The sequence below is a fragment of the Pipra filicauda genome, unplaced genomic scaffold (genome assembly GCF_003945595.2).
Source record: "Pipra filicauda isolate LSUMZ 115617 unplaced genomic scaffold, ASM394559v2 scaffold192_size1418226_pilon, whole genome shotgun sequence".
NCBI lineage: Eukaryota > Metazoa > Chordata > Aves > Passeriformes > Pipridae > Pipra > Pipra filicauda.
The window spans coordinates 676647-701928 of record NW_024104301.1 but is presented as its reverse complement, the minus strand read 5'-3'; the positions used below and the strand labels follow the sequence as shown (position 1 = coordinate 701928).

Here is a 25282-nt window from a genome sequence, read left to right as displayed (position 1 = left end):
ACCCCCAGGGACGGTGATTCCACCACCTCTCTGGGCAGCCCGTCCCAGTATCCAACCGCCCTTGATGTGTTGAGGTGACCTGAAATTGGACAAACTTTTAAATTTTAAGTTACGGCCTGAGCACGGTGGAGGCGGGGAAGGAGCGTTGCCTTGCGCTCCAAGGGAAAACCGTGGAGTTAAAAACCAGCAACGGGAGCTCTGGCAGCGCCGCGCGCGCGGGGCCGGCGGCCGCCTCCGGACTCCCGCCCGCGCGGGCTCCTTTCCGCCGGGGCACCTCCTCCGCCGGTCCCCGCTGGGGACGGCCCTTTGTGGCCGCGGCGTCCCCTCAGCCCCGAGGGCAGCCCGCGATCGGTCCCTCACACCCCCGACCGCCCTCCCCGCCACCCGCCCTGCCCTCACGGCGGCCACCGCCCGCCCCCGCCCCGCTCCTTCGCTGTCGGCGCCGCGCGTGCGCGGTGCGCGGCCCCGCCGGGCAGGCGGGCGGGCGGAGCCGAGCGGAGCCGCCGAGCGCAGCCGCGCCGAGCCCCGCGCAGCGCCGGCATTGTGCGGGCGGGCGCCCCGACACACGCACCGCAGCCGCCGGCCGCGCCGAGCGCCGCGTTCCCCGCCGAGCCCGCCGCCCCCCCCCTCCCCCAGCAGCATGTCGGGCCGGTCGGTGCGGGCCGAGACCCGGAGCCGGGCGAAGGATGATATCAAGCGGGTGATGGCGGCCATCGAGAAAGTGCGCAAATGGTGAGCGGGCCGCGCCGCGCCGGGACCCCCCGCGCCCGCGTCCCCCCCGCGCCTCCCCGCGCCCCGCGCCGGCCCCGCGCGGGGCCGGGGCTCGGCGGCGGCCGCGGGGGGCGGGGAGCCGGCGGCACCCAGCAGCCATTTCGCTCCTCCGCGAGTCACATGAAGGCGGCGGCGGCGTGTGAGGGCGAGAGGCGGCTCCATTGTGCGGCCGAACCCCCTCCCCGCCGCCCCCCGCCGCCCCCCGCACCCCCCGGCCCATCGCACACCCCCGCGGGTCCCGGGCCGGGCGCCACGGCCACGGGCGGGCGGAGAGTCGGGCCCGGCACCTCCCGCCGCCTGCCCCGACAAAGGGCCCGGGGAGCGGGCCCGGGGCTGCCCCGCCGCCCGCGCCGGGGGGAAAGAGCGCTCCAAGAAGTGTTCCGGGAAGAAAAAAAGCCCCACAAAACATGTTAAAAATACCCCCGTAAAGCTCCCGAGAGTTTGTTTTGGTTTTTTGTCGCTGCCTGTTTGTTTATTTATTTTACCTCCCAAGTTCCCGAGGTTTGCGCGTAAAAGCGCAGCAAAGCCGAGCGCGATCGTCTCCCACCGGCGCTCCGGGAGAGAGCGCGAAACTGCCCCTGGAACCTCCCTTAAATCGTGTAATGAAAGGTTATACCCCGACCGAATAAGTCCTTTTTGTTAGGCCTTCAGCTTGTTTTGGCCTTTTCCCGCTTTTGTCTCTTTTTTTTTCGGCTTCTGTTAGAAAAACCCTCACGAGGTGTTGAGACAATACAGCGAAGCGGTCGCTGCCGTGTTCTGCACGGTCGGTGCGGGGACCGGGGATGGGATAAAGAGCAGTGCCAGTGTGACTCAAGAGTGAATCTCTCTTCCAGCAAGTTGTGACCGTTCGGTAGTTTTTGTGCGTGTGTACCTTAAAATACTTTCTGTAAACATACGGAATCCACGGGGAAATCCCTTGGGTTAGTGTTGATCTGCATCACTCAGCTGGTTTGTACCTGGTGAAATCAGGGGACACTTCTATTGCAATCCTCAGCTCACGCTTTGTTTGCGTTAAAAGAAGAGGGGGAAATACAGAATTGAACGTGTTCGTTATTGGGGTGAAATGGATTGTTTAAGCTTTAAATGGCCTTGAGCACGGGAACGGGCCCGTTGGCGTGAGCCAGACAAAGAATCGGGACGTGTGTCCAATAACGCCGGGCACGAGATGTGGATTTCAAAGAATCCAGCCATTGTGTGGGGAGCCAGAACAGCCCGGGTGCTTTCAGGAACTCTCTTCTACTCGGGTGGTGTTTTAAGTGCAGTTTGCTGACGGCTGGGCCAGCTTTGGAGGGTCAGAACAATGTCCAGCGGTGTGACAGGACTTTTGTTCCAACAGGAGCGTGGTTGGGTGTGTGGGACTGTTTTGTCTGTAGGTATTTCATTCATGAGCACAGCACGCTCCCTTTGAATCCTAGTTTGCAGAATTCAGAGGGCAATGCAGACAGCAGCTTGGCCATTCAACAAAATACCTCGTTTATTTATTTTTTCTTGGCAAGGGCTCTCTGCCATCATGTCAGTTGCTATGGCTCTCTCTGTAAAACAGAAATCTTACGGTATAAATAGGTTTTTCTACACGTTAACCCTCATGAGAGACAACTTGCTTTAAAGGATTCCTGTGTGGAATCATGCAATGTTTCTGTTGGTTATTGTCAGAAGTATTGATATGGCTTTTTGCGTGTGCACCCCACAAGTATTTACATAAACCAATTTCCTTATTTTTAAAGGAATCATAATTTGAAGGTGAATTCCATGATTCTCCCTCTACACCTGCAGTCAAGTACAGTGGGAAATTAGCAAGAGAGATTCTGTGTTTTGTGGTTTCAGTGCTTTGAGAAGACTTGGCTTGTTAAATTGAACTTTCCACACTGGCAATTCCTGCATCTTCAGAAGAGCCACATCGGCAATTTCCAAGTGTGCAGTTTCATTTGCATAATAGAAGCAATTTGTTGCCATCCACAGCTCTTCTGTGGAAATGCAGCCACTGAAAATTAAAATACCTTGCACCCAACATTTCCTAGGACAGAGTTTTGTGAGACTTGCGTGCTCGGAGTGCTGCGTGCCAGGGATGAGCAGGGAGGCAGGCGGGGCTGTGAACTCATCTGAGCAGACAGGGGCTTTATCCAGAGCTTTATCCACCTGGGAAGGTGTGCAGCACCTTGCTGCGTGGTATTACTGAATCCCTGTGCTGCCACGTCTGTGAACGTGCCTGCTGGGAAGCAGCTTCCACCAGAACAGACTTCGTTCCTTAGGAAATTAGTGTTCTTGGACAGCAAGCCCTTGGATGCAGGTCCCTTCTTTTCATATCCATCTGCAGCACGTGGCACTTCTGGTTATTAGTGGAACTTAGTAGTAAACAGTGAAGTTGTTACGTTTTTATCTTGAGATTACTGTAACCTTATCTCCTTTGTTTAAACCACTCTTGTGAATGAGCATCTGTTTGGGAAAACACAGAGCACGTGGCTTAGGGAATTCGTGGTTACGTTGTATTCGTGTGGCAGAAAAGTTAAATTTCCACAGTAAGAGAAGAGTTTGGGGTTTTTTAACAGTACTTATAATTTTTCTTCAAGTCTGTCTTAAAAAATTCTGAGATTAATTTTTCTCACTGGATTGTGAAAGGTACAGGGTTGGTTTTTGTCTTAAAGGTTGATGAGTACTTGTAAATTCTAAGTGGGCTCTCAAGATGAGAGGGGCAAAAACTATTGTGCCCTCAGCCAGCAATAGAAAAATACTGGAAACATTCTTGGGTTTTATCCAAGTCGGATTTATTAAATGCAGGAAAATACAGACATTTACTGAAAGACAAGTAACAGGCAGGAGGCATAAGTGGTAGGATGTCTTGGGAGGCAGTGAAATAATTTTCATGGGTATGTAGCGCTGCTGGACCTTTGGACAACTGTGCAGACATGTGAGGATTGAGGTCTGGAATACCTGGTGGGAATGAGGAAAGCTCACTGCCTTGTCTTTGAATTCTTTGCAGAATCCTTTGACCTTTCTCTGACCCATCAAAGCCCTAACCTGGGGGTAGTGGTAGCACCTTAGGAAGAAGAGGTGAACCTGGACAACTGATGAAAGAAAGTACTTGGAGAAAGTTGAGGAGAAAAGTCCCCACTGGCTGTGTTACCTGGTGCCAATGGTTGGGATTGCTGGCTGTGGCTACTTAGAATTTCTGGGCAATGCTGCTGTAGCTTTTCTGTTCACTGTCTCCATTCAGACTAAAATGTTTTTGTGTGGTACGTAATGCTCAGAGATTGAGCTTCTGCAGGTTTTGCTGCTCACGCTTCCTTAAAATAGGCTTTTGCTCTGAAATGTAGTTATGACATAGAACTTGTTAACATGATGTCTTTGGAAAAAAGCTGTTTGCTACTCCTGGATCACCACCCTGCTTCAACCTGGCTGCGTTGGCTCTTTTGGGTTTCCTGCTAAGATTTCAGTTCAAGTAGTGGCAGTTGACGTAAGAATACCCAGTGTATGTGTGGGAATGTACTGAAGTTTTGTAGTGGCCCAAACACCCTGTTGCGATGCTTGAATTATGATACTTTTTTTTCTGTCTTTGATTATTTCTCTCTGGGCCAGGATGTGCTCTCTGACTTCAGTGGAAGCTGAGGTTAAAGGTAGAGTTTTGGCATGTGTAAATGGTTCTCTCCACTGCTAGAAAGGTGCTTCTGGCCACGTGGAACCAAGCAGGGCTTGCTTTAAAATGTGCTGGCCTGTGTAAGGTACAGGGGGCTCTCAAAATGTGCCGTATTTAGGGAAACTCAGAGGGAAGGTGTCTGTAACCACCTGTCCTTGTCCAGTCGTGCTGCATGGCTTTTTATTGTGTTTGCAGCGTGGTCAGTATAAACACCACGTGTGTCTGGGACTCCTTCCCGTTAGTCACTAGACAGACATCCCCACAGCAGTGGGTGTGCTCAGGAAGGCAAGCCTGCGCCTCAGAAAGTCAGTTGTTGTGCATCTCACAGCACTTTTTGTGTATAATAATGGCATTTTCTTTCCCATTCCCCTCTCTCCTTTGCTTGATCCCACAGGGAGGTCATAATTCTGTGATTTTCACCAAACTCTGTTGCAATGCAAGTGAGTGTGATGTGATAAATTCAGCATTATGACGTCACTTCGTGATCACCAGCAGAAGATGGGGTATGTGGGAGCAAATCCGTGTGTAAACGGACATCACTGTGATGGATGAGAGCCACAGGAAAAGGCCAAACAAGTGGGAAAGCCTTTTCTTGAGTGATATATTGGCAGCAAAGGCTTTCTGTGTCTGTGCCATCAAATGTTTCTGGCACTCACTGCTGCTGCAGAAGCTGCCTTGACACTTTCTGTATAAGTGTAACGTACACTGTTGTCTTTGCTCACCCGTATATTACTTTTATACGTGGAATCTGATACTCATCTGTGGAGCTCTAGTGTTATTAAACAAAATATAAATATATTTAAGAGTCTTGGGCTCTTTAGAGTGGGGAATTGAGTATATAATGATGTAAGTTCTGGGATATTAGTATGCCTCAGGCATAAGCACTGAAGAAGTGTTGATACTAGTGCTTACTCTATGTACCCTTGGCTGTCCTTTAAATGCTGTGCAGATACAGTTCAGAATTTAAAAATGCTTTAACACAATTTCAGATAGATGTAAGGGTTTGTTTCTGTTGGATTGGTTAGTTTCTGAATTTACTATGACTAAAATATTGAAGATACTTTTCGGCGTGGAAAATTAAAAGAAAAAAGTATTTTTGTGGATATTTAAAGTTTTGCCACTTTCTGTTGTTACTCCTGATTCATTCATGGAGGAAGAGGAGAGGTATTAAAACAGGCAAAATTATTATTTTTTTGTAAAGCTGCGGGGTTTATCAGCTAGAAGTGGACAAGTAAAGTTGATCGTTGCCACATTTTTAGCCTGATAAACTGTCAGGTTGATGGATTTCCATTAGGCACCTTTTCCAGTCCACCAGTCAATATAGAGACCAACCTGTAGGAATAACAGAGGGTAGTGTGATAACATATTTTGCCTAGTGATCACTTACCAAAGGTGGAATAGGTGATGGGGTGGAATTCTGCCCAGGATCTCGGGATGAGTGGGTGCAAATGGGGAGAAACTACTTCAGGTCTCACAAGAGGCTGGGCACAGGAGCTCAGGAATTCCTCATTTCCACTCCAGTGCTGGGTCAGGGAGGGTATTTTGTGGTTTGTGCAGCATTTCCCAAACTTCCTGCCATGGGGCAGCATCAGTAAATTGTCAGTTCTCAGGGAATGAGAAGGAAAGTCCCTGACCAGCAGGTTGGGATGGTGTCTATGCATGAGAGATTAAAAAGAGTGGTCAGAGTAGAACTGGGTTTGGGGTGTTTGTTTGCTTGTTTGGATTTTGGGTTTGGTTGTGAAATGCAAAGGCAGTAAGTATTACACATAATATTCTAAGCTCAATTTACAATAAACATCTTTAATCTTGAAGTCATTTTACCCTGTTGATCTCAAGTGTCTCAAAGTCATTGCGTTTCTCTGTTAACAAATTCGTGTTTGTGCTGCAAATGATTTTATTACATTTTAGAGGAGGTTGTCTTCTTTTTTTCCTACTGATACTTTCGTGGTCTTAAACCTTCAATACTGTAAATGCTCACACGTGTAAAATATTTGCATAATAGCAGTGTGATGTGGGGTTTTCTTTTCAGCCCTGAGTGTTTGCAGGACTGGGATGTCGGTGTACTTCCATCACAAAATATCCTTCTTCCCATTGTTGTCTGAATTACTGTGTATTGAATTCAGTTAAAAAAATCCCTGTAGCTGAGGGTTATCAAAACTTAAAGTGGTACTTAAGAAGCTCAAAAGAATTAAAATGTCAGGGCTAACTTTAATACTAGAAGGAAAAAGTTACTAATATAGGTTTCCTCCTGTGTTCTACAGTCTGTCCAGTGAAGATGCTGTGTGAGGCTGCTTTGAGATGCTAACAGGTATCTTGAACTTTTGGTTTTCCAGTGCAGCATCTCTAAGTAATATTTTGCTGTAGGAAAAGACTAAAATCTTGATTTTTTATTAGCATTTATTCACCTCTCCCCACACCCAAAACAAAACCCCAGCTGGTTTTATTTCCATAATTTCAAAGGTTTTCCTAAGTAGAGATAAACCTAGTTTGTCTTGTATCCTTAAAAAAACCCCAAATTATGCCATGATCATCACTTCACAATTAAGTATGTTCTCATTATTGACATGCCCTCATCTCCACTGTCATTTTTATCGCATGTAGAGCTCCAAATTAGAGTGAAATTGGATTTTGACATACTTTAGCCACCTAGTGTACCCAAATGGTTGTATCCCAACACAATGAGGGGAAATTGTACTCCAGGAAGAGCAGTGGGAAAGAAATAAATCTCAAATAGTTTTGGACTTAAGTTAAAATCTCCTTATAGACAGATCCAAAATGTATCAAATAGTCCTATATAGTTTAGGGGTTTTTTTTAATTAAACAGGAAAATGTCTCTTCTAAAGGGAAAATAAAAGATTGGCTTTAGTAGCTAAAACAAATAGGAGGATGTTTGTGGCTGCTTTTGATTCTGGAGGTCCTTTCTAAAAATGAAGCTATCACACATTTGGAGTCACACCCAGCTTCTCCCATCCTGCAAAAAACATTTTTAAATCTTTTTAACCTATAACTGGATCCCAAATCTATTATTTAAATGTGTTTTTTGGAAAAAAAAAATGCTTCAGATCTCATGCCAAATTAATTTCAGATGTTCCTGAATATTTAATGGAATCGCTCTTTGTTGTTAACTTCTAATCGATCCATTTGCAGAGCTGCTTTACAAACCCAGGAACCAGCAGTGGGAATCTGTGACCTGAAAACTGATCACAGGCACGGGATGAAATTTCTCTGGCATTGTGGACCTTCTTTTAATATCCTGATGGAGAGAGCTCAGGGAATTCATCCCTCACCCAGGCGCTGAGCATCCCTTCGCTCTCCGCTGTGCCCCCCCGAGGTGGTGCCGCCCTCCAGCCACATTTCCTTCACAATTTGTCAGTGTCACCATTCACGGCTGGCAGGGCCTGCACAGTGCTCCAGGTTATGCTTTTCCCTCTCTGGTAGCCTCAGCCTTGCTTTTCCAGAGAGCTGGGCTCTCCAGAGTCTGGATTCTGCATCACGGCACACGTTGCTTCCAAAGAGGCTGTTGTTCCTATGGCTGGAATTGCAGAGCTGTCTGTCAGGGGTGTGGAGTGAATGTTAAATTGCCAGCAGCAAATTTCTGCCCCAAAATAAACCTCAGATGGTCAAAATGCATCTAGATTTCTGATGCCATTAAACAGCTTCATGACAATCAAAACACACTGGTCTGTCTAAACCCTCTTCTGCTCTTTAGAAACTGAAGTGAAAATTGTAGGCATTAAATCTGCATTTTCAATTGCTGTTCTTCTTAACTGTACCTTTAATCCAGATCTTATTACTGCTACTGCAGTTACCCAGTCAGGTAACAGCCCTGAGAAATCTGGAGGGTAGCAGTGCTCTAACAACTTTGTGAAATGAAAAGAACAATTTGCACAATGCAGTGCTAAAGACGATGTAATAGAGATCATCCTACTTAATAGCCTGTTTAAATCCTTGACAACTTACAATAGGAGATCACTGTCTTCTGAATTCGAAGTTTAACTTCTCCTGCATTGTAATTTTCTAGGGAGAAGAAGTGGGTGACAGTTGGCGACACATCCCTAAGGATTTACAAATGGGTCCCAGTAACAGAGCCCAAGGTCGATGATGTAAGTATATCCTGCAGTCTCTGCTTTCTCCTTGTGTTTAGGGAAAATCCAAAGAAATATTCTTGGTCTTCTCAGAGCCTTAAGCTAAGGCTGGTGTGGGTCTTGCACGCTCCAGGGAGATGTTGATCTCTACGGAAAGTGATGTTGATGGGTCAGTGGGTGAGTCTTCCTGGAGTCAGCTGGGATCAGTTCTCAGATAACTGTGGAATATTCAGCTTGAAATTGATTTTTTAAACCTTTCTCTAATGTAACAACTGGGAAGTTCAGACATTGACCATTTTCCCTCCTTCTACTTGATGTTTCAGAGGAAAGTAGCTGGTTTGGAACCGGGCAGAGTATTCTCTGTTTTGCTCAAAAATAGGTGCAAAACACTGATGTGAGGGCAGGAAAACCCTGTGGAACTGAGATGGCTTGTATTAAGATGTCCAGCCCAAGTAATACAGCACAAACACTTCTATTGCAATGTGTGTTTTCTCTTCATAAATGTTCTGTGTATGCATCATGTTTGTGTTCTTAGTGTGCACTGTTCATGTGGCATAAAAATTACTGTAAAAATCAAAGTGGGTGGGACTTACAAATTGATTTTCAAAACACTGCTTTTTTTAAAGTTGAAATATTGTAATAGAAAACTAATCCATGATATCATAGTAAAATAATGATGCAACAGAATATATATGCCAAGTTTGGTGCTCCTTCCTTGGGCTTCACGTGCTTTTACTTTGTTTCTTTCTGTGCCTTTGGTTGTCCCACATATATCAGTGACTGTCAAAGTTGTGGGAAACCTCTTGGGTTCTTCCAGTGCTTGAGCAGCATCTCTGTGAAGTAACCCCTTAGGAACTGGGAAACCTTCTTTACAGAAATCTCTTCATTGTTTCTAGTTGTCAAATGTTAGGTCTTGATTTTTTTATTTATAATACATGGGAGGGGGGAAGTGTGCTGTCTATGTGAGAGAGAGTGCAAGATTTAGGATATTTAGGTTCATGGCTTCTGAAAATCATTTTCCTGCAGTGAAGGTGTTCCTGCAGGATGGGTGCTGTGGGACTTGGAAATAGAATTTCTGAGTGAGCTTCTGGATGAATTTTCAAGGTCACTGGTACCTGAAGTCAGATTCCCTGTTATGAAGAATGGGTTTATATAATGGTCTCTGTGCAGTTTAATTGTGTTTTCTGAGCCATCATCTGTAGGTTGAGGCTCCAGATTTGCTGAAATTGGGACACTTGTTCAAGACCAGTTACTTTGGTGTCCTACAGTCACACTCTTTTCATGCTGCAGTTGTTGCAGCATTGATGTCACAAGGCTTCTGTCTTCTTGCTCTGGAAGTTCTCACAAATAAAACAAGTGCATGTATTTTACAAATAAATACCAAGCAGGGATAATTTTGGCTATTTAATTTTGTGGACATTCCTTTATATCCAATTTCATCCACTGTGAAGGAGCAGACAGTGTATTTGCTTTTCACTAGAGTAGGAAGATGGGACCTTTCCTGTTTCAAATGGAAGTTGTCTTTGATTTTAGTGAACAGAGATTAGATTTCTTCCCCCCTCATGTGCTGTTCCTAAGACACTTTGACATTTCTCTGAACTACAGTTAGCTGGGCTCTTTTCCTCCTATTGGGTCTGGAAGGCTGTTCTAGAGCCTCAACACTTTGATGGTTAAACCTTTGTAAAACACTTTGCAGCTTAAATTGCTTGCTGTCATTTTCAATATTTCTTTTGTGGCAAAAGTGTCTTTACTGCCTTTAAAAAAAATAACAAAACCAAACCTGAGAGATATTATGACCTCTCTGAACTTTCATTTTGCAAAGGTAAAGAAGTCCATGTACTCTCACCTCTGTTTTGTATATTAGGGAGTAAAATCTGACTTCTCTGAAGAAAAAACACAGTTTAGAAATAAGCTAAATAATACGTTTAAAATAAAGACAAAAGTCTTTCCCAGATATCACTTGTTGAATTTCTTCTGCAGTCTTAGACAATATTTGATTGTGTTTTAGTTCCTTCCCCTGTTGGAAGACGCTCTCTGTCCAAAAGGATGGGTTGAGAGTGTTCTTCCTGGAGTCAGGCTTCCCATTGTGTCCTCAGCAGGCAGCAGGATCCTCCAAAAGCAGTGCAGCTGCTCCTTCTCCTGGGAGACTGATTACGTCACCTCCTAATTGGAAATGCTGCATCCCTCGGCAGGCGCAGAGTTCCCACGTGATGGATCCACGGGCTCTTCCTTTGTTTTAGTGCTTGTGTTCTGTGCTGGGGTCGGTCCTGAGCAGGTTGGGACCAGGTGCCCACGCAGGGCTGTCGTGCTTGTGCTCTTTGTTTCAGGCCAGTCTGATTTTTCTTAATCCATCTTTTAGTTAGAATGAAGAAACAGCATTGGTTGTAGGGAAGGAGGAGACCTCTGCAGTGTTGGTCTTTGAGAAGGAGGTAAAAAGCTGTTTCTTGAGTGTAAAATTCACGATCTTTGTCATTCCTGTGGTGCACAGTGTCTTGGTGTGCTCTTGAAGCTTCCTGATAGGAAAGGGACAATGTGCTGGGTTAGGTAGTGGTGTGTTCATACACATAAACTACACAGAGCAGAGCTGGGAGCTCAGAAATAGGGTGTTTTGGTGGATCTCAGCCCTGCCTCTGATCAGGAATATTATTCCCTGTTCCTGATGTAGCAGAGATTCCTTTGACCTTGCTTCTGTAGCTCTTAGGGCTGAGTACAGAGTTGGCAGCAGCACCTGCCAAGTTCTCAGAGTCTGTTGCAGCAAACCCTTTAATCACTGTGCCTCAGATTCCTGTGTGGAGAACCAGGAGGGTTTCTGAGAACTTCTGTGCTTTTTACAGAAATGGTGCAGTTTGAAGATGAAGAACAGAATCACAAAATAGTTCAGGTCGGAAAAGAACTTTAAGATCATGTTTAGTGCTGTTGTTAGAATTTCCCATAAATCCTAGTGTTCTGTGTCAAGAAGAATGCAAATGGGAAAACAGCCCTGCAATTATTGGGACTAATGCATTATTGATAATGGCAGTTATTATCACACTGGCTTTATTTCTCACTTGAAATTAAGAGGTGCCTATGGAAGTAATGAGTGATGAGGGTTTTATACTGCAACACGGATTTCTCTTTGTGGTGGTGGTATCTCATTTGTGTGTGATGCCTTTTGTTTTTCAGAAAAATAAGAATAAGAAAAAAGGCAAAGATGAAAAATGTGGCTCTGAAGTGACCACCCCAGAGAACAGCTCCTCCCCAGGGATGATGGACATGCACGGTGAGTGGGAGAAGGGCAGCCCCAATTCCCCTCCTGCACTGCTCTGCAGGTGTAAGCCAACGACATCAGATCCTCCTATGTGTGGGCAGTGTGATGGAGTCAAAGTGAAAACAGCATCAGATGCTTATTTGGTACCTTGGACTTCTCTCCTGTGGATGTACTAACAGTTGTTTAAACCACATTTTTATTTGGGCTATGGGGGGGGTGGAATTGTTAGTGAAGCAAAACAGAAAATTAGAAATATCTACTTTTCAAAATACTACACTGAGGTGAAGTAGTAACTCTGTCGAGTTTGCTGCTTGAAGAACCAAAAAATCCCCAAAGCCTCAGTGGTACCTCCTACAATTAGTGCAGGTTTTGTACTTATTAACTCTGTAACTGATTAAGGTCAAAAGAATTCTGCAAGAGCCAAGAAGGCAAGCTGTGGTTCTGTGTTGTCTTCCTTCTTCTTCAGCCTGATGAAATTAAGTGCTTAAGGAAATATTTTTTGGCTTGCCAGTCAGGCACTATTAGGTCAACTTTATTTTATTTTTTTTTTTTTAAAGTGTGACTGTTGAGTGTTAACCTGGTGTTTATTACAGAGGAGTTTGCACAGCTCAGCTCTGTTTCAAGTTTTTACCTTCTGGCTGTTTGGATAACAATTATGGCTGAGAAAACAGCACTATTTGAGCTGATAAGAAGGGATCACTCTTTAGTGGGTTGTAAATTTTTCATTTCAATTTTATTTGCATTTCTATTGCCTCCTGGTTGGTTTTTGCAGTGTTCACAGCAAGTATGGTCTTGCAATTAAAGGATTGAGCAGGATTTTCACAGATCTGCATTAATTTTTCATCTGTTTCAAACTTCTTGGCCTTTTGCCTTGGTCAGGTCATTTAATTTTTTTAAGTCTTGTTGCTCTCATCCACAAGGTGAATATACTACTTGCTTTTTTATCATATATAATTTATATTTTTAAGGCAGACTGTACAATTCCATGATAAACTTAATCTGATCTCTGACTACAGAGACAATATCTGTGCTGCAGAAACTTACTGTGATCCAAGTCTTTGAGGGCTTGGGAATTCCCTGGACAATTATCACTTAGAAACTATTGATATTGGGACTGGATGTTATGTTTTCTCTTGATGGGGTTTTTTTGAGGGGTTTTGGGCTGGGTTTTTTTTGACCTTCAGGACACATTTCAAAAAACATCTGCTCATCTGAACAATGGAGTGATGGGTATTTGTAAATCTGAAGTGTGAACACTTGATTAGCCCTTAATGAGACTGTCACTTCAGTTGATCTGGTTTATTCACACTGCAAAATTCTGGGTTCTTTTGGATGAGAGCTGAGTAAAACACTCTTGGTTTTGATGTATAAAATTAGTTTGAACCTGTTTTTCGAAGTTTTCTGATTTTTAGTAACTGCTAGAAAACTCCTTAGGCTGGTGTGGAAAAAAGTTGGATGTAGTGTTAGTCTGAATGCTTGGACTTGATCCCTAATGAGCTAAATTATATCATGTGTTACCAGGGAATAACACAGGAAAAATATGGAGGAATTAAGGTTTGCTTTGTGTCTTGTCACATTAAACTTCCTTGTTTTTCACTCTTTTGTTAACAGATGACAATAGCAACCAGAGTTCAATAGCTGATGCTTCTCCAATAAAACAAGAAAACAGTAGTAATTCAAGTCCAGCACCAGAGCAGAACTTGGCAACACAAGCAGACGGCACTGAAGTCAAGTCTGACGAAACTCAGGCAGAGGCAAAGGAGCAGCCTGGCTCAGAAGGTAAGCTGGGAAGGCCACCTTCAAAGCCAAACAAAAAAATGTTATCCTTTAGTGTGTCATTTATTTGCTTATCCACTTTGAGAACTGAAAAAAATAACATTTTGAAAGAGATGGTTGCTGAATTCTCAGCATTTATGTGAAAATGGGCCACAATGTCTCTGACTTCCTGATGATCCTTCATACAGCTGGAAAGGTCACATTGACATTCAGGGTCTTTTCAGAGAGAAACAAAATACTTGGTTTATTGTTGTCATAATCTCAGCCTTGAAAGAAGGAATAATTTATAAGTGAAAGAATTCTTCATCTTTGAAATGGCGGCTGCCATGTAATCACACAAACCCTGGAGGGTATTACTTTGTGTAGGTCTGTGAGTGTTTGTTATCTAGGAAGAAAGTGAAATAGAGGTGAGATAATTTGAAATTATTTTTTAAAATTGTCTCAACTATAATGTAAGCTTTCTTTTTTCTTAACCCTGCTAATTAGTTATTCAGAAGTGAGCTCTGAATTCTGTCCTAATTTTCTAAAAGCATTACAAGATTGTACTGCCGTTGTGCACAGATTAAAAATACATGTGGGTTAAGAGATTGTTCTGAACCTCACTCTTTAAATGGTATTTTAGGTAATTGAAAAGTGCTCTGTGTTTATATTCATGGAAAGATAACTTCCTTCGTCCTGTTATAACAGATAAAAGATGTCCTTAACACCATTCTAATGATTTGGTTGCAGAATTCTTCCCATAGCAAAGCAATTAAATTAGTTCTTCACTCAGTATATCCAGTGACCAATTTAAATTTAGAGCCTTTATCTCAGTAATGCTGGTGGTGAAGTATGTTAAATACTGTCATTGTTAACTGGGGCTAAAATTCGACAACAGAACTGTCACCAAATTGAAATAAATCAGAGCACCATTTCCTTCAAAGAAAATCTCAGCTTGCATATTTGGCCACGTTAAATAGTAAGAGTTTACTCCCAGGAGTAACACTGGCTGAACCTGGTGATGTGAAGTCGTTACAAAGCTCCCCTGGCTAAATTTAGGTTCAGGGAAAATCACACCCAGTCCTCTGGATTAGCTCCAGTCAGTTACTGTAAAATGAAAGGGAGATATAATGGTAAAAAAATGCCTGTTGTTAATGTGGGTTTTTTTCTATTGGTTATGTGCTGTGTTATACAGTTTAGTAAACGTTTATCTACCAAAGGGATCAATCAGAGCCCTGGAATTGTGACATTATTCAACTGGACAGGGTTAAGGACCTTGCACCTCCATCTCACATTGCTCCACTGAAATCAGGAAGGTTCTTTTAAGTCAGGGGACAGTTTGGGTGGGAGGAAATGCCTAAGGAGGACTTCTTAAACCAAACAGGTGCACTGCAACCAGTTTGCTGTGTGAACAGGCATTGGGACTTGGCTGTTTAAAATACAGGTCCCCTTGCCCAAAGGTCAGCAGCAGCCCGAGTGTATTGTCGGGAGCACCTGGAAGAGAACAGTGGCCATGAGGAGTCTGTGGTGGGGAGATGGGCACGTGGCAGAGCTCCTCAGCTCAGTGTCTGCTGAGACAGGCACTGCAAAAATTCAAATTGAAATTCCTTTTGACCCTTGGGACTTGTTTCTCTATCAGCATGGAGATGCTTTTCTGGTGAGACATGGACAGGAAGAGGATTCTGACCGAGTTTACTGAGTGTGATCTTTGAGATGCTCATCATGGGCATTGCTTGAACTCAGAAATGCTTGTGATGCTTTTTATGCAGTGTGTCACAAAAATATCCATTACTCACTGGTTATGTCATCTTTGTTAACCAAATCTGTCCAGAATTGTTTTGATCTTGCATTGCTCTTCATCTGGAATAAATTCAAGTTTCTTGGGTCAGGGATCTATGGAGGGATCGCTTCATAAAACTTCACACACACTTCTGAGAATTTAAGTCAAAAAGGATTTTTAAATGAGTTGAAGGAAAGAATGGGGTCCTTAAACTGTTCCTGAAGTGGATACTGGAGGAACTATAACTGACCTTTTACAATCAGAAGGGTTTGAATAGTGAAGTTTTTTGTTTGGTTTGAGTTTTTTTGTTGATTCTCTGCTTCTGGACACACTTTGTTAAACTTCCAGGGATCTTTAACCTGTGAAGACATTTAAAGTGCCCTGGCCTCTCTTGAGTGAATGGATGCTTTAGCCTTGAGTATTCTGTAAGTCATGTTTTGAGAGAGAGAAGGGTTTAAAAAACCAACTAAACAAAACCAAAAAACCCCAAAACAAAACAAAACCCAACAACAAAAAATCCCAATGAAAATTGAAAACAGGAACAGGCTGGGAGACTTCTCCACAGCTGTGCACCAAAATTAAACATTCTACAACCTTAATGGTTAAGCTAGTTAGCTGAATTTCTAAATTCTATCTTAAAGTAGTATCAAGCAAAAAAGTGGATTTTAAATATATGGCTGAATTTTGATCCAGGTAATTTTATTCTCTCCCTAGCCACACAGTTTTAGACCTGTTAGTTATCACAGTTCAGCCCTTTCTGTAGCAGCCTTTTCCTTCTGCTTTGGAGGAAGTTTGTTTGCAGTCAGTTTGTGTTGAGACTTGTTTGCTGCTGGCCCTGGCACTGCTGGGTGAGGGTGTGTGGGAGCCTGGCTCCCTCTAGGGTCTGATCCCAGGGTTCTGCTGCCGGCACTGGGAAGGAGAAGCTCTGCCAGCAGCCACGTTGTGATCCTGCACTTGGAGCTTAATTCACGATATTCACACAGTTATGTATGTTGTCATTAACCATTACACGGGGGTGAAATGCGTGTGCTTGGGATGCTGCTGATGGGAAGCCATCCTAAAAGCTTCTGCTGAATGCTTTCATTTGTTTGCTTAAAATTGTTTCTTGAAATTTCAGATACCTCTGATGAACAGAATTCACAGTCTTCAATGGAAAATTCCATGAATAGTTCAGAGAAAGCAGAAATTCAGTCCTCTGGAGAAAATGATATAATTACAGAGGCATCTAAAAACTCTCAGGTAACTTAAAGTGCAGAAGCCCAATTACTTGGATTTTGGAAAACAGTATTTTTACTAAAAAAAAATGTAAGGAGGCCAGTTGTATATTTAGAATAATTTCCAATTTCACATAATTGGAACAGTAAGACCAGATTGGTCTGTTTGACTTTTTGGTTATTAAAAACCAGTCTGTGTTTTGTAATGGAATAAAATTTTACATTAATAAATTGCTTGGACCAAACCTACTGAGCAGGCCCCTTTGAGGACCATTCAGAGGTAAAATGCCTTCTACAAAGGTAAATGCATAGGCAGTTAGGAAAGTTAATTTTTATAGATTCAGTGGATGAGATGTTTGGATATTTATTCGCTGAAAAATTCTGGGTAGGTGGGAGAAAGAAATTATCCTTTTAGGTGTGCCCTTCTCGGGGCAGGACAACTCCAGATCCTCAGGGAGCACTGCTCCATCCATTGGTTTTCCTGTGGGTCAGTGGTTTGTTCCAGTGCACACCTGGCACTTCCCCAACCTGCCTGTTCTGAACTATAGAGGTTGCTCTGGCTACAGCAGGAGAAAAGCCCCGTGTGCTTGGGGCAGGGTGACCCTGCTGTTCCCTGGAATATTCACTGTGGTTTTTAGCCCGGAACTAAAATTTTGCCCTTTGTAGACGACAACAAGTGTAAAGATGTCGAGGTAAGAAGTAAGTAGAGGAGTGATTTCAGGAAGCAGATGCACTTGGGAATGTTGTTCTGGCATCCAGGGATGCTTTGGCTGTCACACGTGACATTTTCGTGCTGTTTGTTTGATGTTTACGGTGCCTCAACTTCAGTGCAATGATAACGTGGCTGTTTTTCTTTTCCCCCTCATTAAGGACTCTGAAGGAGTGCCACCTTCTAAAAAGATGAAAGTAGAGGCTTCCCAACAAAATGTTGAAGAGATTTAGACTATAGATTTTTCTGGTCAGATTTTATGTAAGGTACATCAGTGGGCTTAATTATAGAACAACCTTACTTAAGCATCTTCTCTTGGATGAGGACAGAACTCCTAACTTTTCAAGTTACCAAGCAAAAATCCAAGAAAGCCTAACAAAGGTTTAACTTCTCAGACACTGAAAACTTTTTCCTGTGAAACAAACATTGAGAACTTTTAAGTTACTGTCTCTGAAATGGTTGGAGTAAACAACTCAGGAGGGGTCTACGCACTGTTTCTAAAGTCAAAATTACAATTATGTTGCTGCTGTATTTTTTTTTCATTTCTCTATTTAACATTGTAAGATATTTAAGGATGGTACAGGTCAGGTATTAGCTTTCATGTGAAGTTCATTGTTCTGGCGTGATGTCTGCTTTTGTTTTGTGCCTTGTGTTCTGAAAACAGTGCTAACTTTTAAAAGTTGTTTTGCAACTGTCTCCTTTGCAAAGTGGCCTATGTTTGTATAATGCCATGTAGTAAGGCTTTTTTTTTTCTTTTTTTCTTTTTTTCTTTTTTTTTTTTTTTTTTTTTTTTTTTTTTTTTTTTTTTTTTTTTTTTTTTTTTTTTTTTTGTTGTTTGTTTGGGGTTTTTTGTTTCGTTTTTAAGTTTTAAATCCCTGGTGCTTAAATTTTTAAACAACTATAGATCAGGAAGCCATTTTCACTCTTGGAGTCCAAGGAGAAAAAGGAGCTTGATGTTTTATTTTAGCAGCTGTAGTGGAGATCTTTTATTGAATGCATGGCATTCGCAACTGTAAATTTGGTCTTCTAAATACTTAACTTCATCAGAAGTTAACATGATCTGTTTACCATTTATAGTCCAGATCTGAATATATACTATAACACAGGCACTTAAAATACTTACGTATTAGGTCCAGATCTCTGTACTGGGTACAACTTTACAGAAAAGTTCCACTATGTACATAAATAGGATCAAAGGGATTGATGCACAGTCAGTTTATTTTCAATTGGTCTTTTTTGATATCATGTTTTCACTGAACTGGATTTCATTGTACTGTTTCATTATGAGATGTTTACTTCTGTGTTCCAGGAAAATACTGTATTGGGGGGTTCCTTTTCTCTTTCAGCAAGTCTTGTAAATAAGCCTTGTTGTCTCCATAGTCCCCACATCAGTTAGAAATGTTCCTCCTCTCCCAACTAAAGTGTGCTTATGCTAAACTTGATGGAAAAGCAGGAGGTAGGTGCAACTCCCTTAAAATTCGTGGCGAGCAGAACCATCTGCATCAGGTCACAAGGGTCTGGTCTTCCAGTGGGCTTTGTACTTCCAGGGAATAAACCCCCGGTGTCGGTGGAACCGCTCGTTTCCCACTTCCATGCACACACACACATCCATCCATATGTACATACTGCTGGATCAGGCCCTGACTCTGTCCTCACTTGGTGTGGGAGATGGAACTTGTAATTTAAACTATGATCTCACAGCTCTGGAAATGGTTGCGTGTAGTTTGTAAGCTGAAAACTGTAAATACTTTTTTAGGTGAAAAGGAGAAATTGCTTCCAGTCGATACATTTTCATGATTAGCTCTTCATGAAGCTTATTTAGGTTGGGATTCTCCAATAGTGAAAATGGCTTGCACTTAGACTACTGCATTACATTTGCAATTACCACTTTATTAGGAAAAGCAATGAGGAATTGGGGGGAGGGAACAGAGGGAGGGAGGAGTGGGGAGCCAATACTGACCTTCCGTAAGATGCTTGTAGGACTGAACTCCACGTAACCTATGACACTCAGTTTCAGAACTTTTCCTTTATGATGAAATAAAACTTTTTTGGATTTTAACTGAATAAAATCGGATTGCAAATCATTCATGAAAACAGCGTGCTCCCTAATAAGCTTTTGGGATTTCTGGTCTGATCATGAAGTCCGTTAACATCCTGAAAATAAGGAAATGAGGAGCCAAAAACTGAATTTGCACAATATATGCAATGAAACGGTAGAATTCTCTCTTGAATTGTGTGTATGCCTAAAATGTGGATAACTGGTCCATGATGATTGATTTGTATGTATATTACATTCAGATTTAAGTGATATTTTGTGAGAAGTTCTATTGATATATTAAATGGGCAAATCTAGAAAGATTCAAACTTTTAAAATATTTTTGATTTACTAACTTTTTGTTGTTTTTAATGCTAAAACAAAACAAATCTGATGCCACCTTTGACAACTAGTCGAGTTTACTAATCCCTCTCTTCAGGTGCATCGCAGCAAGTTTTTAATTTTCATTTTGTAGACGTTTCCAAGGGAGTAAATAGACTTTTCATTTAGGAACTAATTCCTGTACTTTAGGAAGAAATAAAATATATAAATAGCACTAAAAATACCTCAAATTTTTCATTAGATAGAAGCATTTATTGGCATTATTGACATCAACAGGTTTAATTATAAACTTCCTTTTCTCTCCTGTGGCTTCTGCTCAGAACTGTTCATTGTTCTGTGGCTTACAAGACAAGGCATCATAACCATCTTCCCTAGAGGCTTTATTTCTGAGGTAGGAATCCTTTATTTACAGCTTACAGAGAATACATTCAGATCTTTTATTTTAACCAGAGATTCTAGTGACAACAGACAACTGAACAAGCAGATAGATTTGGGTTCCTTAGACCTGTTATTGTCAGTCTCTAAGGGAAGAGACTTTGACATTATCTGGTATGAAGAAATCCAAAATAGTGTATAAGACTGTTATTAGTCTTTTTTTGAAGTGCCTGATAACATTTATGGGCCAACGGATGTGATTAAACACATTTTAATGCCAGAAAGTACAGATGGGACCAAACCAGAATATGGAATTCAAATCCACCTGAGGTTTGAAACGAGATCTAAATCCAGCTGGTTTTGGCTTGGACCTATCTCTACCCGAAACTTGTTTTATGAACTCACCGTAAAAGGGTTTATTGAAAGCATTGAGAGGTGGAGCAGGAGGAGAGATGTAATTTTCTTCAAGATGACTGAAAGTTCTCATACAGCTGATGTTTTAGAAATAGTGCAAATATCAAGAAGTGCTTCCTTGCTACAATGCTGAATGTTGGAGCTTCAGTTACAGATAAATAAATAAAAAACTAAAAAAGAAAAAAAATTAAAAAAAAAAAAAAAAGGAAAAAATAAAGAAACTAGAAGCAAGTAAGTAACTTAGCTGAGTTTGTGGAACACGTGGGAAGGCCTTCCGGATAAGCGATTTACTCAGCCAAACATTTTATAGCAGAACTATTCCTTGGAATTTTTATGCTTGGGAAAGTAGTTGTTAAAACATTCCAAAAAGTGCTGGCACTTACAAAACAACAAAAAAAAAAATAAATCAACAAGGCAGTATAAAATATCGGTTTTGGGTGGCTATCTTCATACATAAACATTGTCATGTTTTGGAATGTTCTTTATATCTAAGGGCCTGTTAGAAGGTGTAAAGAATTTTGTTTTCTTCAATACCTAATCGTTTTCCATCTTATGATTTGTGTGTGTGTGTGTTGTACAGCAGTATAATTTTTCACTTATTTATTCCATCGGTAGTTATGGTTTGTACAATGTACAATGGTTTCATTTCAAAAAAAATAAAATAAAAAATCACAACACGAATGCTGTGTGAATAATTTTTATCAAGAAACTTAACCTCAGTTTGTTTTGCTTTGGTTTTTTTTTTTAATTTACAATAAATTTCTGTTTTTTATAAATGGCATTTTTAAATGTTCATTTGTGGTGCTGTCTTGTTTGGTAATGTGTAAAATGATTCACCTTTGAGCAGTCCAAAGGTGTCTTGACAGTGTGGTGGGGCAGGCGGCGGAACAACAAACAGAATAGATATGGCCCATGTAATTACAGCAACCTGCAGAATAATGTGGTAATTTAAGGTAATTTAAGTACCAAATTCCTCGTTTGGTACTCAGGTTATGTGTTGCAGTAACTTAAATTGGAGGGAGGAGGGAAGGCAGAGTGTGGAAATGTGCTTCAGTTTGGATACAAGCTCGAGTCCGGTGCTTGCAAGGGTAAAACTCCTGAGGAGTTTTGGAAAGATTCTTTACATTCAAGGTGGATATAAAGTGTCCAGCTTATTTTTAGTGTTCTATGTGCTCTGTCCCAAAGTGGCCTGTGGTTTCCACAGGCAGCTGGACTGCCCTGCTGGCTCATTGCTCCCAGAGGGGCGAGCCCAGCCTGCCTGCTCCCAGTTGGGTTTGTTCCCTGCCTTGCATTTGCTGGGGTGCTCATAACATCCCCATTAACCCCTACAGTTCACTAATCTGGGAAGAAACTGCAATGTAGTTGGTTTTTTTCCTTCTCCAGATCAGTGAATTGAACTAACAGACGTATATAAAGGAGTTACATACAGGGTGGAACTGGAGAGAGAGAATACAGGTTGCAGCAAGGATGTAACTCAAGATGGGTCCCAGAAGGAAAGGCCTCTGAACAGGTAAGGCTTGTGCCAGGGAAGGGCGAAGGAGCAGCAGGAGCCTGGAGCAGGGCACACACGGGTTGTCCCTGTGGTTTTCCTGGGAGCAGGACGGCCAGCAGAGCCTGCCCAGAGCCTGCAGCCAGCCCTGTCTGAGGCTGGGAGGAAGCTTCCCTGAGCTCTTTCCCTCATCAGTATGGGAATGCTTATCTTCCTGTCTGTAGATTTAGGAGGATAATCTCTCACCGCTAAGTAGTGTGGAATACACTGTGGGTATGTCTTTGAACAGCTTGAATGTCTCTGCTCACTGTGTATTGCAGTGCAGTGCTAAGTCCTCCTCCTGTGCTAAAAGCCTTGTTAAAGGAACTGATGTTCCTTGATCAGAAGACATCAGAAGACAGAGGCCTGTGTTTCACCTCTTACTGGGGATTGATGAAAAGAAACAGTAAGAAAAAACATATTCCAAAGATGCTGCTGGGGCCTCTTAGTATTTCCCTGTGCTTCCTGGAATTCCTTACTGTGGAGGAGGAGTGGAGAACAGGCAGGCTTGACCTGGTACTGATCAGCTAAATGCTGATCTTAAGGCAAACCAAGAGGTCTGTTTCCAAAATAACTGGATTTATTTTAAGGGATGCCCCTATCCTTGCACCTGACTAGAGGAGAAAACCTTGAACTTTATGAAATGTTAGTTGTACCTTAAGGCTGCTGCCTGTGCCATAAGTGATGGTTGGTACTGTTACTCTTCCTAGAAAATTGCATTGTTACCTAAATTTATTTTGACAAGTTATCCCTTTTTTCCTATGGGATGAAGCCTGCGTGGCTTGCTTAGAATTAAGTGAGGTAAATGTATAGGCTGTTGTCATCAAAGTGTTACACAGTGCTGTTACTGAGGTGTCATGATTTTTTTAGTTCAGGTTTAGTTCTTGAACTACATGGAAGACTTAAAATAGGTATTGTAAAACTGTGAATGTTGTTTTGAAATGTTTGTGGGTTTTTTTTGTACTTAAAGTATTCTCAGTCAGAATGCCTTGCTGGGAGATAGCTTTTTTTTTTTCTATTTTTTTAAGCAAATGTTAATATAAGGTAGCAAGAACCAGCTTTGAAGCTAAATATGACTGGCCTTCAGAATTTGAGTCGTATGTGATGCTAAGTAAGAACTGCATGTTGGTTTTGATTTTTAAAGATCTCTAAGAGAGCCCTCACATGATGTGGCCGTGCCTTCCTGCTGCTTTCATGTGTGGGGGAGTGTTTGACCTACCACTCCTCCCCTAAACACAGTGATCAGCCTTGATTCATGCTAATGGGGAATGCTGGATCATTGCATGGGCGTAATTGGGATACTGCAGGAATGCTCTTCTTTGCATGCCCAAGACTTGCTCTCAATCTCTTGAGTTTCCCTTGATCTTATTTCTGGTTTTACGAAGCAGAGAATGTAGCACGTGGCAATTCAGTGTTTGGAGGTTTTTTTCCCTCCTGAGCATGGCTGTGTAGACAAGCCTGTTTTTTCATTTTAAGTATGAGGTCCTAGAACTGAAGTAATATTCACAATTTAGCATCAATGTTTTGGAGTATGGCATGTAGGATAGCTCTCTTGATGATGGAGGTTTGCTCTACAGAGGACACTCAAGGCTTCTTCTCTTGACTTTGTGTACACATAGGTACAGGTATGAGGTTTGTGCTGTAGGATGCTGCTCTCTCCCCTCACCAGCCCTATTGCTGTGCTTTCATGTTGACCTACAGGATCCATTGTTTTCTTTACGCTTTTTTAAGAAGGATGAAATCTGATCTTTCCTTCCCCTGGAAAGAACAATTCCTTCCCCAGAAGGAACAATTGTGGTTCCTTCACAGGTGCCACCGAGCAGGTACCGTGGGGTATGAGCCACGAGCCTGGCAGAAGAAGCTCCGTGTCCTGCCCTCTCTCTGACTCCAGCAGTGCTTGCTGCAGGTCTCCAGCTTCTTCTCCAGGTGCCCTGGCTTCTTGCAGATGGCTTCTGAAAAATAATAAGCAATTTAGTGTATTAAAGACAGTTTAAATTAGGTACTTTAGCACAATTGCTATTTCGTCAACATTCTTCAGCCAGTTCTGGACTATTCTCTACATTTCCATGTTCCTCACAGTCCCTTAAGTTTAGGAATGTTTTACAGAATCACAGAATTGTTGGGGATGGAAGGGACCTCTGGAGATCGTCCAACCCCCCCGCCAAGGAAGGGTCACCTGGAGCAGGTGACACAGGGACATGTCCAGGTGGGTTTGGAATGTCTCCAGAGAGGGAGACTCCACACCCTCCCTGGGCAGCTATTCCAGGGCTGTTCCACCTCTATGGAAAGAAGTTCTTCCTCATGTTGAGGTGAAACTTCTTGTGTTTGAGTTTATGGGGATTTTTTTAAACTCCTTGACCTGCCACATGAAGTGCCCTGCTGGCTCATTTATACCAGTTATGCTCAGCAGGAGCGGGGTTAGGGTCAGGGTTAAATTAATTAGGGCTTAATTAAACCAAGCATTAACTGCCATCTCCCAGCAAGGCATTCTGACTGCGGCTATCCTAAGCACAAAAAAAAAAAAAAAATTTCAAAAAACATTTCAAAACAGCAACAGCAGCGGGGACAGCGCAGCAGCACCAATACCTTCTGCTTTTTTTTGTGATCCCGGTGGAACCCCGGGGGGTGGGGGGTCCCTTGTGGGCTTCGGGGTGGGTGACGGTGACCGGGATGGGTGAGGATGAGCCGGGTGGGTGAACTGACCCGGGTGGGCCGTGCCTCCCCCGAGGCCGCGTCGCCTCAGGCGGGGCCGGTGCCACGGGGGCGGCGGGGTCTGAGGGGAAGGGCGGCGGCGGGGCCGCTCCGTCTCCTTTAAGCGCGGCGGGGGCCGGGCCGGGGCGGGGCGGAGCGGGGCGGTGGCGGCGCAGAGCGGGCGGCGGGCTCGGCCGGGCGGCAGCGGGGCCATGGCCGCCGACGTGTTCATGCGGCCGGCGCGGCTCCTCGGGGCGGCGGGGCCGCTGTCCCCCCGCACCGAGCCCGACGAGGACTCGTCGGACACGGACGACGGCGGGGCCTCGCCGGGCGGGGGACGGCGGTGCGGGCCGCGCCGGGGGCAGCCCCCGGGCCCGCAGATCATCCACTCGGGGCACTTCATGGTCTCGTCGCCGCACAGCGAACACCCGCCCAAGAAGGGCTACGACTTCGACACGGTCAACGAGCAGACCTGCCAGACCTACCAGTTCGGGGCGGCCCGCGGCGGCGGCGGCGCCGGCGGCCGCCTCAGCATCGACGCGTCCCTCACGAAGCTGTTCGAGTGCATGTCCCTGGCCTACAGGTACCGCCCGGAGCGGGGCACGGCCGCGGGGAAGCCCCGGCGGGGCCGGGCGGGGGCACCGCGCCGGGGGCCCGAGGCCGCCGTGAGGGGCGGGGGCGCGGCCCGGGCGTCGCCCCTCGTTG

General features: G+C 43.6%; 2 protein-coding genes and 1 long non-coding RNA gene across 7 annotated transcripts in view; 2 read left to right on the top strand and 1 right to left on the bottom strand.

Annotated features, from left to right (window-relative positions):
• Positions 1-488: 488 nt before the first annotated feature.
• Positions 489-17723, top strand: BCL7A (BAF chromatin remodeling complex subunit BCL7A). The gene is made up of 6 exons (XM_027739763.2): positions 489-732; positions 8424-8505; positions 11650-11746; positions 13346-13513; positions 16387-16508; positions 17354-17723. Exons 1-6 carry the CDS (start codon positions 641-643, stop codon positions 17423-17425), a joined length of 633 nt encoding a protein of 210 aa, XP_027595564.1. The 5' UTR covers positions 489-640; the 3' UTR covers positions 17426-17723.
• Positions 17724-19799: 2076 nt separating this feature from the next.
• LOC113997699 lies at positions 19800-25239 on the bottom strand. Its single transcript, XR_003544191.2, has 2 exons — positions 25063-25239; positions 19800-23838 (listed from the first exon to the last, which is right to left on the bottom strand). It is a non-coding gene; the product is annotated as an uncharacterized LOC113997699 (long non-coding RNA).
• The window catches only part of LOC113997697 (MLX interacting protein), a 49620-nt gene continuing 49127 nt past the window's right edge, over positions 24790-25282 (top strand). For all 5 annotated transcript variants that reach the window (XR_005563193.1, XR_005563192.1, XR_005563195.1 and 2 more), the window contains exon 1: positions 24790-25160. Coding sequence is in view for 1 of the 5 variants with exons in the window: in XM_027739762.2 (XP_027595563.1) it covers positions 24790-25160 (371 nt within the window). In the remaining 4 variants the exon portion in view is untranslated. The remainder of the gene's footprint in view (positions 25161-25282) is intronic.